This window comes from Stegastes partitus, unplaced genomic scaffold, assembly GCF_000690725.1.
Source record: "Stegastes partitus isolate 25-593 unplaced genomic scaffold, Stegastes_partitus-1.0.2 Scaffold27, whole genome shotgun sequence".
Lineage (NCBI taxonomy): Eukaryota > Metazoa > Chordata > Actinopteri > Pomacentridae > Stegastes > Stegastes partitus.
Genome location: NW_007577758.1, coordinates 1,270,928 through 1,288,617, shown reverse-complemented (window position 1 = coordinate 1,288,617; position 17,690 = coordinate 1,270,928). Strand labels below are relative to the sequence as shown.

At 38.8% G+C, this 17,690-nt stretch overlaps 2 protein-coding genes across 2 annotated transcripts in view; one reads left to right on the top strand and one right to left on the bottom strand.

Moving 5' to 3' along the window:
* Window positions 1-12,897, bottom strand: part of LOC103369239 (E3 ubiquitin-protein ligase RNF182) — a 33,101-nt gene extending 20,204 nt beyond the window's left edge. Inside the window, exon 1 of the mRNA XM_008297907.1 lies at window positions 12,834-12,897. Coding sequence (XP_008296129.1) covers window positions 12,834-12,897 — 64 coding nt within the window. The remainder of the gene's footprint in view (window positions 1-12,833) is intronic.
* Window positions 1-17,690, top strand: part of cep89 (centrosomal protein 89) — a 73,529-nt gene that overhangs the window by 46,927 nt on the left and 8,912 nt on the right. The window contains exon 17 of the mRNA XM_008297918.1: window positions 12,963-13,111. Coding sequence (XP_008296140.1) covers window positions 12,963-13,111 — 149 coding nt within the window. The remainder of the gene's footprint in view (window positions 1-12,962; window positions 13,112-17,690) is intronic.

Here is a 17,690-nt window from a genome sequence, read left to right as displayed (position 1 = left end):
ATTCATTGTGGATTGTTGATGATAGCTTTGACCTTTGCTGTCAGAAAATCTGCTCCGTGATGCTTCTCTGAATTATGTCATTGATCCAAAGGATTATGTTCATGCTGCTGTTGCCAGGGCTTGCATCCTTGTTTGCTACAATTAAGTACAAAAACAGAGAATGTTTTTGGTAAATGTCCTCTGTTTTGTAAAAATGTCATACATCGAAGCATCAGTTCCATTGCCTATATGTACTCATTTGAACTTTGCTCATAGAATTTGCCAGGGCTTTACAGATACAGTATATTTTACTGTATTTGAACATGTGCTTTTAAATCTGAATGCATCTGGAATAAACATTGTATTTTTTTGTGTAGCTGTTTGAACATATATATGAAATGTTAAAGAAAAAGATAACATAAACTTTAATGCATAGATGATTAACATTATAAGCAAACAAGAGACCATCTTGCAGTGGGATCACTCCAGCAGTAACATGACTACACAGTAGTAATTGGTATTGCTCATGCAATAATGACTGTTTAATTGCATGAGTGATCAGCACCCATCAATGACAACTGTCAACTTCCTTAAACCACGCATAAAGGCCCTATACAGTGTCTCTTCTACGTCTGTATGGTATGGTAGCAAACATATGAAGTGCTCTAATTGATGTTAAACACCCAAAAAACACAGTAGGGATTGTTATCATTTATCAAAAAGTTGACAAAATTGGAATGTGCAATTAGATCTATTAGCAGCTTAAAGGATAGGTTTACAAAGGTTCAGGCGTGTATTAAAGCAATAGTTCAGTACTTGTATGAACTTTAAAACAGGTTGTGGTTGCTGTGATCAGCAACCATACAAGCATCTCTGCGTGACTTCAGTGAGCAGAGAAGCAAAGTTTCAGGTTGGTAAGACTTTGAACATAACACTATTGCAGAACCTTTTTAACATGATGTTTCTCAGATAAATAGTAATATGGTATTTATGATTAGGGCAAAGATGTACTCAGTCTTGTTTGACAGAACAGTGGGTAGCTGTGCTTCATCAGGTGGATTGCTACATTACTTTAAACATTATATAGGCAATTGTGGCCTCCCTACTCCACATTTTGCATTTTTAGCTGCTGTCATTTTAACTGATACTGCGACGTTTCCCCCCCATTATTCAGCTCTGACAAAGACAAATTTGTGGATCTAAAATCATGCATCTAATGCAAACAATATTCTGTCTGAGTCACATTCGTTACTTCGGTATTTTTGTAAAGGCATGAATTGATGTATGTCTGGAGATGTGGCTCAGTTCATGAAGCTCTCTGCATCTAATGCAATTGCAAAGGAGAGTCTAAGGAAGGGAAAAAGAGAGATCAGGGCAGAAGTTGCTGGAACAATACCAGAGGTCCCTTCATCTTTATATAAGCTAGTGCTAATAGGATGTTTAAGTGGTGACTGAACAAAAGACAAGGTAATTGGCTGTAATGCATAATATGCAATTAAAATGAATAAAAAGGAAATTTTAAGTAAGAGCTGCAATCAGTCAAATGATGCAAGGAAGCTGTGTAATGGGGCATTTCAACATATAATCTGAGCAGTCGTACCCTTTTGTCAGGTATTGTCTAATAAAGGTGGGTTTATGCTTCTGTCAGGGCGCTCAAAAGTCAGGCAGAAGTATGGATTTATGTCCACCACTGAATATAATCTATTGATCACAAAATAATTTTTACCTGAAGTGTTTCTATTAAAATCACTTTCTTCCCTCTGATGTGATTTAGAGCAGCTGTCACTGTGATTGACTTTACTACTGTAGATCATAATATGTAGATTACAAACCTCTATTTAATTCACATAGATATACAATTTTTATAAGGAAAAAAAACACAATTGTGCATGTACAGGTCAACACCTCCATCATAGCTGCTGAACCTACACTGTGACGACATCATTGAAACATAAATTCATTTTAAGAAGTCAGCACAGTTTGTCAAACAAAGAGACATAAAAACTTGGTTAAACAGGACCTAAACAATTTGCTACAGCTTGAGCAGGCTTCAAAACAATTGGATACAATACATTTGTAAAGACCATGAACAGTGCTGTGAAAAAGTATTTGCCCCCTTCTCGAATTCTTATTTTTTTGAATAATTCCCCCACTTAAATGTCTAAGACCATCAAACAGATGTAAATATCAGACAAAGATAATCAAAGTAAACACAAAATGCAGGTTTGAAATGATGCTTTAATGTTTTAAGGGAAGGAAAGCTATCCAAACCTACCTGGCCCTGTGTGAAAAAGTAACTGTCCCCCTTGTTAAATTCTGAATTAATTTTTTGGAAAGCTGAGTTCAATGTCACTGACCACACCCAAGCCTGATTACCTCCGGACCTGTTCAATCAAGAAATCACTTCAGTAGAACCTGTCTGACAAAATGAAGTCAGCCAAAAGATCTCAAAAAGCTTCAACAAAATACTGCGATCCAAAGAATTTCAAGAACAGATAAGAAATGAAATAATTGACATCTATGGAAATGGTTACAAAGCCATTTCTAAAGCTTTAGGACTCCAGCAAACCACGGTGAGAGCCATTATCCACAAATGGAGAAAACATAGAACAGTGGTGAACCTTCCCAGGAGTGGCCGGCCGACCAAAATTACCCCAAGAGCATAGCGACAGCTCATCCAGGAGGTCACAAAGGAACCAGGATAACATCTAAAGAACTGCAGGTCTCCCTGGCCTCAGTTAAGGTCAGTGTTCATGACTCGACAATAAGGAAGAAACTGGGCTCAAATAGCATCCATGGCAGAGTTCAAGGCCAAAGCCACTACTGACCAAAAAGAACATAAAGGCTCATCTTTCTTTTGCAAACAAACATCTGAATGATCCCCAAGACTTTTGGGCGAATATTCTATGGACTGACGAGACCAAAGTTGAACTTTTTGAAGGTGTGTGTCTTGTTACATCTGGCGTAAAAGTAGCAGCATTTCAGAAAAAGAGCATCATAGCAACAGTCAGATATGGTGGTGGTGGTGGTGTGATGGTCTGGGGCTGCTTTGCTGCTTCAGGACGACTTGCTGTGATTGATCGAACCATGAATTCTGCTCTCTATCAGAAAATCCTAAAGGAGAATGCTCGGCCATCAGTTCATGACCACAAGCTAAAGTGCACTTGGGTTCTGCAGCAGGAGAATGATCCAAAACACACTTCTGAATGACAAAAATGAAGGTTTTGGAGTGGCCTAGTCAAAGTGCGGACTTGAATCCAACAGAAATGCTGTGGCATGACCTTAAAAAGGTTGTTCATTCTCAAAATGAATTGAGAAATACCACCTGCCATAGAGTCTGGTCCATTCAAACTATGTGCATTGGTTTACCATTTAAGAAGATGTTTTACAATAGGACTAAAGTGAAGCCCCCCCATACACACATACCAGTTGACTTATTTGTGACCAGCGTTAATTGTGAGAATGACTCTGACTTAAGTAGATGTTCGTTACACATCTGAGCAGGAGAGCTTAGCTAATCGTTGACCTGGGGGACATGTTGTCTTCCCAGCTCACTACCAAATGAGGTGTGTGTGATGTGAGTTTTATGTGCTGCACGCAGATATGATTGTCTTAAACCCTTCTTCTCCGAACCTTACTCATCCTTTCTGTTACTTTACCCACAGTTTTATTTTTGCCATTTCAAGACCGACCTCAAACAAACCTCTACACACCTGTGGATTCTCTATACTGTAAGAATGCTGCACTACAAAGATCCAAGATGTTTGACCGTAGTGCATGACAGCAGATTCTAGTGAGAAATGTCAAATCAGATTCTCCTTGAAACTGAGTTTTATGCTACACAGCACTGACTAAGAGTGGGAAATGTCATTACTTCTAACCTTTACTAACCCTAGAAAAGTTAGCTGACCAACAGTGAATTCTCTTTTTCAGCACTCTCCAGCCCCTACCTGGTGTTGGCCCATGGGAGATGGGCACTATAATTTTAGTATTCTAATATTCTGAGGTTAACCACTTAAGACCGGCAAGTACAACTACATATTTTATCTATTAGCCTTTGGCAGTTTGAAAATTGCAACCACAGTCATACATTGTCTAGTAGTAAAAACTCCCCTTTAGAAAAATGTGCAGTATCTTGCTTGTTATTTCCGTCACAACACTGGGCTTCACTGTATGCCTGTAACAGGCTGTACTGTGTACTTTTGCCTCACTATGCTCCTATCCCCTTGTCTCCTATTAGATGCATTGAGAGTATGGTCTTATCTAGTTGAATTCTGCTTGTCCTGTGGAACTGCTTTGTTACCTCTCCTGGGTTTTTCTTTGCTAATGACACAAGAAGGCCTATTTGAGCAGAAAAGGTTAATTTGTTTACTCATTTAATGATGCTCTATAGCTGCTAGAATGCAATTATTGCTGCAGGGAATTTAAACAACATTTGATTTTGTGAATTAATGGATTGAATGAAAGGGCATGATGTTGCTAGTGAGGTTGTAAGGTGTTAATTAAAATAACAGCAGGTTGGCAGATGAAAGGAGAGGAGGGTGTATACACAGCAGCATTTTAACTCAGACTGCAGATTTACTATGCGTTCAGACTGTTTGTAGCTGTTCCTGGCAGTAGCACAAGTCACATTTCAGCATAAGGGAGGACATATGGCAGTGCTGCTACATGGTTGGCATTGAGCAGGTGGTAAGACTCAAAGGATCAACTTCAGCTGGCTTAGCATATGGACAGAAAACAGAACCAGGGAACTGGTCATTCTAGAAAATTCATGGTGTATGTGCTGCTTTCCTCTGCAACACACATAGATCTAAAACCACTAGCATTGTGCAGGACTCACTTGGACCCACCAGGTCATGGACACAGGACTGCTGAGGGTATACTGGGTGTAGGAAGCCAGGACATTGGCATTTAAACCTTGGGGTCCTGTGGGTTACAGTTTGGGCATCCATAGATTGGACTTGATTACGTTCCATCTCATAAATGTTCATTCAGAGTGAGATCTACATCATTTGGAGGCCAGGTCAACACTTCGGGTTCTTTGTTGTGTTCCTAGTGCTGTCCCTAAGCTGTTTTTGTGGTGTGACAGGGAGTATAGTCCTGCTGGGAAAGGCCAGTGCATCGGGGGGTTGTGCTTGGTCTGGAGCAATGTTTAGGTGGGTGGAACATGATAACCTCCACATGAATGCCAGGCCCAAAGTTTCCCAGCAGAACACTGCATTGTACTACCATCATTATTGTTATTCACTTCACTTGTCGGTGGTTGTAATTTTGTGGCTGATCAGTTTATTTTTACTGCGTTCCCTCATCAGCCATCCATAGGCTCTACATTGCTCTATGGTAAAGTTTTTTTTTTGTTGTTGTTGTTTTTACTTTGAAATCTAATAAACCTGAACTGACTTAGTGAAATATACATCCACTGATTTTGAAAGTTAATGCTCACATGTCCAGTGTAGCATGATTCACTGACAGCTACTGCTGGCATGAAAAATACAGCCCAGTCAGGCTTCCTAAGGTTTCACATCCCTCTATTTAATGGTTAATCATAGCCTTATGTGAGCGTAACAAAGTAGTTCAGTGCTAACTTAGAATTTATAGAAACAACATTTCGACTGAGAGCAAATCGAATCCTGTTCCTTTGGTTTTGCACAGTTTGCTTCTTGATCACTGTGCTGTTCTGCAACCATCTCCTGCGGGAGATGTCTGTCCGCCCATCAGTCATGTTGATCAGCAGGTTCCCGCTATACAGACAGGGATGCAGTCTTCACTTGGTAACAAAATGTATTATTTCAACATTGAAATGTCTTCAACACATCGTCTTTATGTTGATAGTGTGACTACAATAGACAGTCAGACAGCTGACACACACCAGGCTACAATATCATCTGAATTACAAACATGTTAAGACTTTTTGCAATTCAGTGTGGGGTAAAAATATTGTGCCGCTAAGGTTCTTCTTTACAGTACTAGAGCTCCCCCTCTTTTATGTTTTCCATAAATACATTGTTTTGAGATCTTTGAGGAAGGTATTGTAGTTCTTTTCAATGTCAAAGCAATTAAAATATAAAAGACTCCTCTCCACCCAGAAAATATTTGTACTGTGTAACAAGAATTGCACTTAAAGAGAGGTATGTCGAAAAGAAATGAAAAAGTGTTAAAAATGTAAGTCAAACAAAATCCTAACATAGCTACAGTCCTCCACTGGAGTTGTCTGAATTTTTAGTATTTTTTTGTTATTGTGTGGAGAAGGTCAGCAGCCTCTGGGCTACAGCTAGGAGGAGGAATATATTGGTTTTGCGTTGCTCAGCTCAGCTTGTTGTGAAGGCTAAATGTCACCGCTTCAGCTGGGCTGATGCTGGTGCCCTCCTCCCTCCCTGGGGGGTTGGAGACATTTTGATTCTGTGATTGTAGTTCTACAACATACAACACCAATTCCATTCATTACAGAGCACAACTGAGAATTAGTGTGTGGGCTGGGCAGAGAAAAAGGCAGTATATAAGGAAAAGGCCCTTAACTGACCAAGTACCCGGTATATGAGGAGACTAGATTCAGATAAGATTCAGATGAATATTTAGATTGTGCTTGCCAGCAGGGCCTTAGAGTCAAACTGCTGAGACAAGGTCAGCTTCCTGCTGTTCTTTAGTGGTCAAACTTTTGTTGAGTGCATCATGTTTCTAACATGTGCTCATTTTTTCACACAGTTTTTCTCTTGAGTTTTACCCTGTGCCTTTGACTTTGCTTCAAGTAAGTGTGCACTGTATATGTCCTCTGTGGACTCCACAGAAGTTAGGTGCTCAATTTTCTTTAACAAACCAAAGCAATTACATGAAAAATAAATATACTATTTCAAGGACAGTTTTGGGCCATCCTGTCTTGTCCTAAATATTTTTAAAAAAGAAGTTTCCTAATGATTGCACCATAAAGTTACATTAGCCAGTATGTTAGGTATTAGGTAGCCTTATATTACTCTTTCAGTAACTGGTTAAACCGCTAAAGACGGTATTCCTACTTCCTGCCTTATATATAACAAGCTCAAGCACGTCAGCTCACCTACAACTCTGCTCAAACATTATAAAACTGCTGTGCACTACACAATGGCAAGTTGTAGTGTTAGTGTTCCAGCCATGACTGTTTGAAACAAAAGCTGATTCTAAAGAAGTACGATCCATAAAGTCCCACCCGGCAAGCTGACAGAACTGATTCTTTAGGTTGAGACCCTGGAAGTGTGAATCCATGTTTTTGAGACTGTCATCGGTACACTGCGGTTTTTAAGGTGGAAATGTTCCTCCCCGATGTTGACTGCGTTGTTCTGCTGTCTTTCAGCATACCATACCATACCATACACCACACTACAACCCCTGGCAACAATTATGGAATCACCATTCTTGGAGGATGTTCATTCAGTTGTTTAATTTTGTAGGAAAAAAGCAGATCACAGATATGCCTCAAAACTAAAGTCATTGAAAACAACAACTTTCTGGCTTTAAGAAACACTAAAAGAAATCAAGAAAGAAAATTGTGGTAGTCAATAATAATTGCTTTTTTAGATCAAGCAGAGGGAAAATAAATATGGAATCACTCAATTATGAGGAAAAAATTATGGAATTATGAAAAACAAACAAAAAAACACTTCAACACACCACTAGTGCTTTGTTGCACCACCTCTGGCTTTTATGACAGCTTGTAGTCTCTGAGGCATGGACTTAATGAGTGACAAACAGCACTCTTCATCAATCTGGCTCCAACTTTCTCTGATTGCTGTTGCCAGATCAGCTTTGCAGGTTAGAGCCTTGTCATGGCCCATTTTCTTCAATTTCCACTACAGATTTTCAATTGGATTGAGATCCGGACTGTTTGCAGGCCATGACTTGACCTTATGTGTCTTTCTTCAAGGAAAGTTTTCACAGCTTTTGCTCTATGGCGAGATGCATTATCATCTTGAAAAATGATGTCATCATCCCCAAACATCCTTTCAATTGATGGAATAAGAAAAGTGTCCAAAATTTCAATGTAAACTTGTGCATTTATTGAAGATGTAATGACTGCCATTTCCTCAGTGCCTTTACCTGACATGCAGCCCCATATCATCAATGACTGTGGAAATTTGCATGTTTTCTTCAGGCAGTTGTCTTCATAAATCTCATTGGAATGGCACTAAACAAAAGTGTCCAGTATCATCATCTTGCCCAATGCAGATTCGCGATTCATCACCGCATATGACTTTCATCCAATCATCCACAGTCCACGATTGCTTCTCCTTAGCCCATTCTAACATTGTTTTTTTCTGTTTAGGTATTAATGATGGCTTTTTTTTAGCTTCTCTGTATCTAAATCCCATTTCCTTTAGGCGGTTTCTTACAGTTTGGTGACTGTAGTTTCTGCCCATTTGTTCCTCATTTGTTTTGCTGTGCATTTTCTGTTTTCAAGACATTTTGCTTTAAGTTTTCTGTCTTGACGCTTGATGTCTTCCTTGGTCTACCAGTATGCTTGTCTTTTACAACCTTCCCATGTTGTTTGGACTTGGTCCAGATTTTAGACACAGCTGACTGTGAACAACCAACATCTTTTGCAACAATCTGTGATGATTTACCTTCTTTAAGAAGTTTGATAATCCTCTTCTTTGTTTCAACTGACAACTCTCATGTTGGAGCCATGATTCATGTCAGTCCACTTGGTGCAACAGCTCTCCAAGGTGTGAGCACTAATTTTTAACTGCAGACTAATGAGCAGATTTAATCTGATGCAGGTGCTAGTTTTGCAAATGGAAATTTACAGGGTGATTCCATAATTTTTTTCCTCAGAATTGAGTGATTCCATAAATCCCTCTGCTTGAACTGAAAAGCAATTATTATTGACTACCACCATTTTTTTCTTGATTTCTTTTAGTGTTTCTTAAAGCCAGAAAGTTGCCATTTTAAATGACTTTAGTTTTGTGGCATGTCTGTGATCTGCTTTTTTCCTACAAAATTAAACAACTGAATGAACATCCTCCAGGACTGGTGATTCCATCATTTTTGCCAGGGGTTGTATATGGACATGTTATCAAAGCAAAAAACCTGATATTCACCAGAGGGGGTCTTAAAGACAACAAAGCTTCATCCGTGCATTTAAGAGTGTTTATTGCTCAGTGTTGGTTTTGGCTCAGTGGAGCTTAATATAACTTTGTCAAACATGCAGAAACAAGAATCAGAGATCTTTTGTAAAGAGAACACAGGTTTTTAGAAGTTGCTCTTTCTTTTCCGTGTGGAGCAAGTCAAAATAGCCTGTTATTGTTGCTGGCCTCTAAGTACATCAGACTGGTGAAGAGTGGTGACTGATGTCGTGCTGCCACCTAATAACTACATGGTATTCTGCACAGAGTAGTCACTTCTGCAGGAATAAGTGTGCATGAATACAGTTATATTACAGGCCAAGCCTGTATAAAATTCAACATAGTGGTGCTGTATGTTATGACATAACAGTTATGTTATGTACTAGCATTGATGAACTTTGTTTTAGCTATGTTTAAATTATTTTACCATTTGTCCTAATTTAATTCTCTATGCTACTTTATTGTCGTCTCTAGCTACTATGTATCCAGTGACACTGACTGTTACACTGCTCTTTCTCTTTCTTTTGCTCGCTCACTTGTACACACATACACACACACACACACGCGCACACACACACACAGGCCTGTTTGTGAGGTGCCAGGTTGGGTACTTAATCAGTCAGACACATTACTTGCAACACTATGATTGACTGCTTAAATCGCAGTTTGCATATCATCTGTCACACTGAAACACACCTTGCAATGTGTGTCCTCTTGCACACACATCTTTCTAGAAACAGAGCAACATGTCTTGCATATCTTGCATTTAGCCTCACAGCTATATTGGTTGAGTGAAAAACGCAGCCTGTGAGATGTTTACAAGTGTTGAACTGTTGATGCACTAAATATATTAATTGCCTCAAACTCCTAATGCTTGCTTGCTAGAGGAAAGAAAAAAGGGATAAAAATGTTTAACATGCAAGTGTCAGTAAAACAAGAGATGCTCTCAGGTATATGCTAATATTGAACAGAATCAAAATGTGCTGGAACACCAAGAGTGGTACTATGCAATGAACAGCAGTCATTGTTACAGAATAAATGGCATCATACAGAAATAATAAGAAAAGACAAAGAATCTTATAACATATTTGGTTTGTTAAGCAATGAAAACAGCAGCCTCCTGAGTCATGTACAGTATCTTGGTGTTCAGCTGTGTGTTGCCCATGATTTAAAGGATGACATGAGTGTGCAGCGATAAAGTCGTAAATTATATGCGCTGAGTAAGGGTAAGCGCTTGTTCGCGTACTTCACTCACACGTATTGTGCTCTAGCGATGTCACGGCACAGTAATGATATATGGTGCTGATATCATTATTTGACCACCATTCTTTATTTAATAGCAGGTATTTTCAATTTGACTGTGGGTCGAATGATGGTGTGTGCATTAACGTCATGCTGTTGTGTGATGGTTGTGTTTATATTTGTGGTCTGTAATTATGTCTGACAGACTAAAATGCTCAGAGGGTTTGGATTGGCTTTAACAACATGAGTGAAAATATATGTAAATTAATGTATGTGTGTTGAACGGTAGAAAACTGCATAATGAAGCAGTTGCTGTTACCAAAGCACAGAACGGACATTTAATATCAGTACAAGTTGTGTTGACTGTGGCGTGGGGAGTTATTTATCAGTTTTAAAAATGGTAATTGGAGACATTGTGGAAGCAAAGAGGCAAATCATTTTCCCATATTTTGGAGTTGCCCTGCTTCAATTTCTTGTACCTCGTCAGTTTGGAGGAACTTGACTGGAGGAGCAAGGATAAATACCTGTTTAGAATATTATTGGTGGCCTGTAAGAAATCCATTACAAAGAAATGACTAAAAAAAAGGAGGTACCCAGTATAGATGATTTGAGTGACACTGTGCATGGTATCTTTGTGATGGAAAGAATTACTTTTAACTTGAGAATGCATAAACATGTATTTGTTGAGAACTGCCAAAAATGGACTGCATATATTTCTACCATTAGACCGGACTTCAGGCAAACTTTGGTTAAATATCACTGTTAATATCATTGCTATCATTGTCATAATTAGGACTATCTCTCTTACTCTCCTTGCTCCATTCACAACTGGAAATCTCTGCAAGTCTCTTAAGACAATTTTTTTGTTTTATCTCCCTGATGTTAAATACTCGCCAAAAGGTCTTCGTGTTCATTATGTTTGTGTGTCTGTCTACAAAATGAAAAATCGATAAAAAGAAAATGAAAAAAAAAGAGAAAATGGTAATTGATTATTATGATGACGTTGGCGATATAAAGTACATGCAATGTGATTTGGAAGATGGTTTTATTTTCTTTCTGTGGACTCCTTAACTTAAATGTTTGCACTGGTAGAATAAAAACAGAATTAATATATTGTAAAAGAGGTGCTGTCCCATTTTAACAACAGCTTCTAACCTTGTGGAGGAAATAGCAATATGGAAATGGAATGGCCATGCAACAGTTGGACAATACGCATGCATATGTCGAGAACAGACAACTATTGATTGAATCATACAAAGTGAGATATTATCGCTTTGAAGTCTGTACGTGATGAAATTCCAAAGCCTGCAGATAGTTCATACTTAATATCATTGAAGTACAGCTATTGAGCTGACAAAAGCTGCTTCCTGCATTGTTTTCATAGGAAACCATTTCTTTTAGAAACATGATGCTGCATTATTTCAACAGCACTCTGTTATTACAATGAACATGCACCTACTTCATGTTTTCTTGTTGGGAGAACATGAGCCTGAAGCCCTCTGTCTAGCTTGACTGACTGTTTGCCCAAGGAAAAGCATGTGACAATTCAATTCAGTTTTATTTATATAGAACAGTTCACAACATATGTCATCTCACAGCACTTAACATAGTAAGGTACAGACATTCCGAATTTAAAAAAACAATTGTCAACAGTTGTTGATGCCTTTCTAAATGAAAGGTTTTATATAGAGAGGCCTTATTTTAAGTAGTGTGTTGCTTTCTGTTTACAACTGGTGAGAGTGGCTGGATGTAGTGTCTAGATGATTACAACTCAGCAGTCCTCTGATCTTCTACTATAATTGCTAGAGCTTAAAAAAGGGGTTAGAGCTTTAGAGATACAGCCTTATGGATAGAGAAATCAGTAGCAAATCTATCATCTGTATTAATGTATTAGGCCCTTTGCTTAACTGCTCCGGTAAAAAAAATGTCATGTGACCAAATCTAGGCAAGCCACCAATTCAGTGAGACGTTATGTAAAGAGGAAGAGTCAAAGCAACATGTTTTTTTACCCTTTAGCAAGCAGACAGAGTGATAAACTCCTGTGCACACACACAAATAAACAGGCTGATCGAAGCACTGTCTGTCCTTATTCAGACCTTGTTTTTCTCATCTCTAACTGCAGAGCCCAGAGCAGCAACACACACAGCATCTACCCTCTATGTGTCTTTGTGCATCTGTATTTTTCACAGCCTCTCTTGCTCTCTTATGATATTTTCATTCATTGATTATTTTTTGCTTTATTGGCCTTTCTTTTGCTTTTTTGTCATGAGTTAAGGGAAACTAGTCCATATTTACCACTTGTATGAGTGTGTGTGCTGCACCACCAGCAGATCTGTAGACACAGTGGCTTAAATATAAGTGCACAAAAAAAATGTTATGTCTTTGACACGTATACAAACAAAAAGTCCAAACAAAAAGCAGTAGAAGTACAGCTGCACTCATACCAGCCTATCCACAGAAGATATGCAGGTTCGTGTGTGTGTGTGTGTGTGTGTGTGTGTGTGTGTTGTTGGTTCTCACCTTGTCCCAGTGTGTGTGACTCCCCCTCCTTCACTCCACTTGTCTCTGCTGTGCTGTCCTTCATGTAAATCCACCTCCTTCATAGCAACACTCCACATCTCATTCCTTTGTGTGAATGTGTATGTGCAGGTGTACCGGAGGCAGGCGTCAACCAGACTGGCAGCGTTGGAGGAGGCAGCGGAGGGAAGGACAGCTTCTTACCAGAGGGAAATCCTTCACCTGCAGAGGCTGCTAAGAGAAAGACAGGAGGCTGAGGAGAAACTGCTGCAGTCCAAACGGTAGGAGGGGTGCACGGGGAGATAGAGAGAGAGAGAGGAGAGAGAGAGAGCGGGAGGGAGGAGAAACAGTAGGAGGCAGGCATGCAAGAAGAGGGAGGAGGATAGGGAGAGAATGTGTGAATGAGAGGAGGAGAAAGAGAGAGGACATGGTGTGTGTACCGATAACACAGGGAGCCAGCGACAGCGAGAGGCAGCAGTGTGTGTGCAGGTGTGCATGGAGGCAGAACATCAACAAAACAATTACTGACTAGAAATAGAAAGAGATGTCTAGACAAAAATCAGGTTTAAGCTAAACCCTCAGAAAATACATCAGACTGCAGATCTGATTATAAGTCCAATTTTTCACCTTATCATAGGTATATTAACAATCAAATGTTTGGTTATAAATAATAAGGAATTGCAATACAGAAATGTGAAAGATTGTCTTTGAGGTTACTCCAGAAGTACATAATTGCCCCTCTGGGATAAATAAAGTTTTTTCTGATACTGATTCTGATTCTGATTCTGACATACTCCAAGAGTATTTACAGGTTTTTTTATTTCATCAAAAAAAATCTCTTGCTTAGCAATTACTTCTTTAGGTCTTACTAATCAAATTTAAGTTAGATTTTTATGTTAAACATTTTTATTTTATATTTTGAAAGGTTTATTAAAGCCCATGGGTGATTGTTAACTGCAGTTCTTTTAATATTTTTTAACTTACTATTTTGGTTTTATAGCCTGAAACTTTACTGTTTTGTTTAGAAATGCACCAATATGGATTTTTTTGTGCCCGCCCATAACCAATCATTAATAACTGATGATGATCTACTTGTTGCTGCTATCAGTATGAATAGTATTTATCTCACACATTTTTCCTCTTACTGTAATGCTTGATAAATTGCTTGTGTCTCCAATAGGGGTTGATTTTGTTCCACATATGAATAACAAAACACTGTTGTCATCAACCCAAGAGGCTGTAACCTAAATCCATTTTTCAGCTTTGGCCCTGCAGAGTCACACTATCCACTGTGCTCGTGTTCCTCATCTTTGTGTAAAAAGGTAGCAACACAGACAGCAGAGAGGAAGAGAGAGGTGACAAATTACCACTCAGAACTGAATTTTGTGCGATGTACCTACTTCACAGCGTCCTCCATGCAGTGGAATTATTGTTTAAGTTTTCAGTATCTGAACAATAACAATAATTACATTTTCATACTTATCTGCCAATAATAACTGGGTAATGATATATTGTCCATCCCCAGTTTTAGTTCACTCTCAGTGCTCTCATCAGCATTAAGTCCAGCAGGCAGCTTTTCTCAGTGGAAAGACGATAATAAATCCACTGTATGCCACTAAGCCTGCACCAAAAGGCAGACCGACACAGGTAGAGTGTGAGTAAAGTCAAGCATTTACAAACAAAAAGATCACATTTAGATGTTAAGGTAAAAGGGTCAATTTAATTCATCAAGCAGAGAACAACATGACACTAAATTAAAGTGAGTGTTACTTCTGCTGATGTTGGAAGCTGTTTTCATAACATATTTCCTTTACATACTGCTGTACCTTTAAATCAGCTTCATAGCACTGTAATACACTCAAATAAGCAACACTAGCAACTAGCAACAAAAGAGGTCAAAAAGCATTCAATGCAGGTTTAGATATCATATTTCTAAAAAATGTTCTCAACTCCTTCCCAATGGTAGCTGCACCATTTACATGACTGGACAATTTCCATGTTAATCACTGGGTTCAGGAGATAAACTGACATCTCTATAAACCAGTGGACACAGCAGATAGCACAGGACCATTCTAAGACCCTTTCTTCACACTGCATCTGTTGAATCTCAGCCATTTCTACCTACCAGCCCTCCAAGTCTCACATGTCATTCTCATTCACAACAAGTCCCTACGCAGTATGGAAAAATATGGAATTTGATTTTAGCATTATTCAGATCTAAATAAGTATGGAAAAAACAAAGACTAATGCCCCTACTCTGTTTTCGGAAACATAAAATTCTAAAAATAGATTAAATAAACTGATCATACAAACAGAGTGTTCGTCATGGTGTTTGGAGCGGGCAGGCAGCTGGTGCAGCTACAATGTTTACCAGTATGTGAGACAGCTTGGACCAGAGCAAGCAAGACAAAAAATATTGTGTGTGACTCACTACACACTTCTATGCAAAACAGCTCTGCCCCAAATACCTTGTAACTGTGCCGAATCTTTGATCAAATTAGTTTCATTTTAAGAAAGTGCATTAAAATATTTAAGTTGCAAAAGCACACAGCATCACAAATATCCAAATATTCTAAGCTTGTCTGAACATTTATGAGTTACGCAGCAATGTAGTTACTGGAAAGGTGAACACAGATGTTTTCCCGAAAGGTTCCCTCTAATCCCTTAACCTTTATGGCTGCATTCATCGTTCTTTTATGGTTATAGTAAATAACCACTTTTTAAATTATTTACCTTTTTTCAGCTAATTTTTGGTTCTAAAACACAAAAGAGACTAAAAACATGAACGGACAATAATATATTATTATTTACTCATTATGTTACGGAAAAATAATAATGATGCTTTGGGCAGCGTTTTATCATTGCAGCTTCAGTAAAATGCTTTCTGTTTTCATGCAAAGTTTTTGTGGTGTGTATGTTGTTCTGCTGGGGGAGACGGATATCTTGGGAGCTGTGTTTGGTCTGCAACACTGTTTAGGTGGTTGGTGAATGTCAAGGTTAGATCCACATAAATCCAGGACCCAGGGTTCCCAGCAAAACCTTGCATCGTAACAATATGATTAATGTTACACACCTCACCTGATAGGGGTGTTCGTGTTGGGGCTTATCAGTATAAAACCATTTATTTACATAATAAACATTTAGCTGTTAGTACTTCGAAGAAGGATATCATCTGGAAACCCTTCCAAGAAGTCTGGAACAGTCTGGAATTTGGCGTGAATCGAGTATTGCTGTGTGGACTATGCAGTGAATTTTTCTTGCGCATTCTCACATATATTTTTGAACTTTTCCAGATAATACATGATGCCCAAATATTACAGTGCTACAGTGTGACACTCTCAAAACTTCAAGGCTGGGTCTTTAATGCTCCTGAAACAATCTACCACTTCCCCTTTATTCCCCTGTTAGTCTGTTTTTAGCTCCATCTCTGGGCCTGCTGCCTGCTGCTATCAAATGAAAGCAAGCTAATCAGATTGTTAGAAGATCCTGTCCTGCTCTGTCCTGAGGGCATCTTAATGACAAATCACACACATTACCACACAAACCACTAACCTGCCGGCTTTACCACAGTACAAACCACTGTATGGCAGGCTTTGTGAAACTGCATGGCTGCTGGATTAGCTTTACCAGGTCACTGGGATGCATATGGATGAATCCATGACTGACTTGTAAATGTTTGCAGCAAGAGAAGCTATTTTACCCAGCACAGTAAAAATGTGAAATCAGTATAGTATCTCCTCTACATCTTGTGGTTTTGGTAAACCAGGTTTGCCTTGTTCTCAGCTACAGCATTTACAGTAGAATTAAGTATCAATTCACAAGGCTAAAGACAAACTTCTCACCTTAAACAGAAGAAAAATCTATCTCTGCCTCATTCTCCTTTCTCTCTGATCCACTGCTTTGTAGTCTGCCCATGCTACGGCAGCAGAGATGCTGATAGGTTGTGATTGCCGCCTGCCTGCTGAGTTCTGTGTAGCCTCCAGGGAAGCAGCACCGCCTTAGACTTCCAGGAGCTCAGAAGGGGACTAAGCCTTCAGATCACTTTTTCCCCTTTGAATACAGTCCTCTGCTCACACCCAGCCATTAAAAACTTTGACTGGTCTGCTGCATCTAAACAAAGAGCTATTTATAATTTCGTATTTATAAAGGCAGGTTATGTTTTTTAATTATGTTCCTTCCAAGAAATACAAATTCCATTTTCATTAGATTTCTTGCAAAAGCCTTCTGACTGACAAACTGTTTTCATAATCCATTATGCGTGTGTGTAGAATTTGTTTAAAGTAAGTTGTTTGATGGGATTTTCACCGGATTTTGAATAGGTGTTATTGTATTTAGTGGAAGATAGTTGAAGCGGTAGATAAAGAACAGTTTGAGACTGGGTTCACAGTTAGTTTAGCATACACACTTGGAAGCTTGTGCATAATTAATGCAGAAGCCCAAGAATGCCCATAAACACGTTGTAGTAGTACTTAATCGTGCCTTGGTTTGCCATCAGGTTCAGGAGTGATTTTGTGTCTGCCTTATCCAGCAATGCAAAAAGGAGCAGAGAGAGTCGTGGCTGATTCTGAGTTGCTTGTTTCTTGGTACACAGATGCTGTATTCCTTGTGAGGATCATGTAGTCATCAAGACTTTTAAAACTTGCATGTAATGATTGTTTCCAAGAAATGTTTGATTGGATTTCACAAGAAAGACACATGACAATGACTGATTGGCTATGATTATATTGTAATCCTTACAAATGAGTCACTGTGGGTTGTTTTTTAGCCATTGGTTTCCAGTGAAGGCTTATTTGGGCTTTAAGAACATAGTTGGTTTCAGACATAATCCATAATCCTTTTATAGAGGAAAACTTCTTTAAA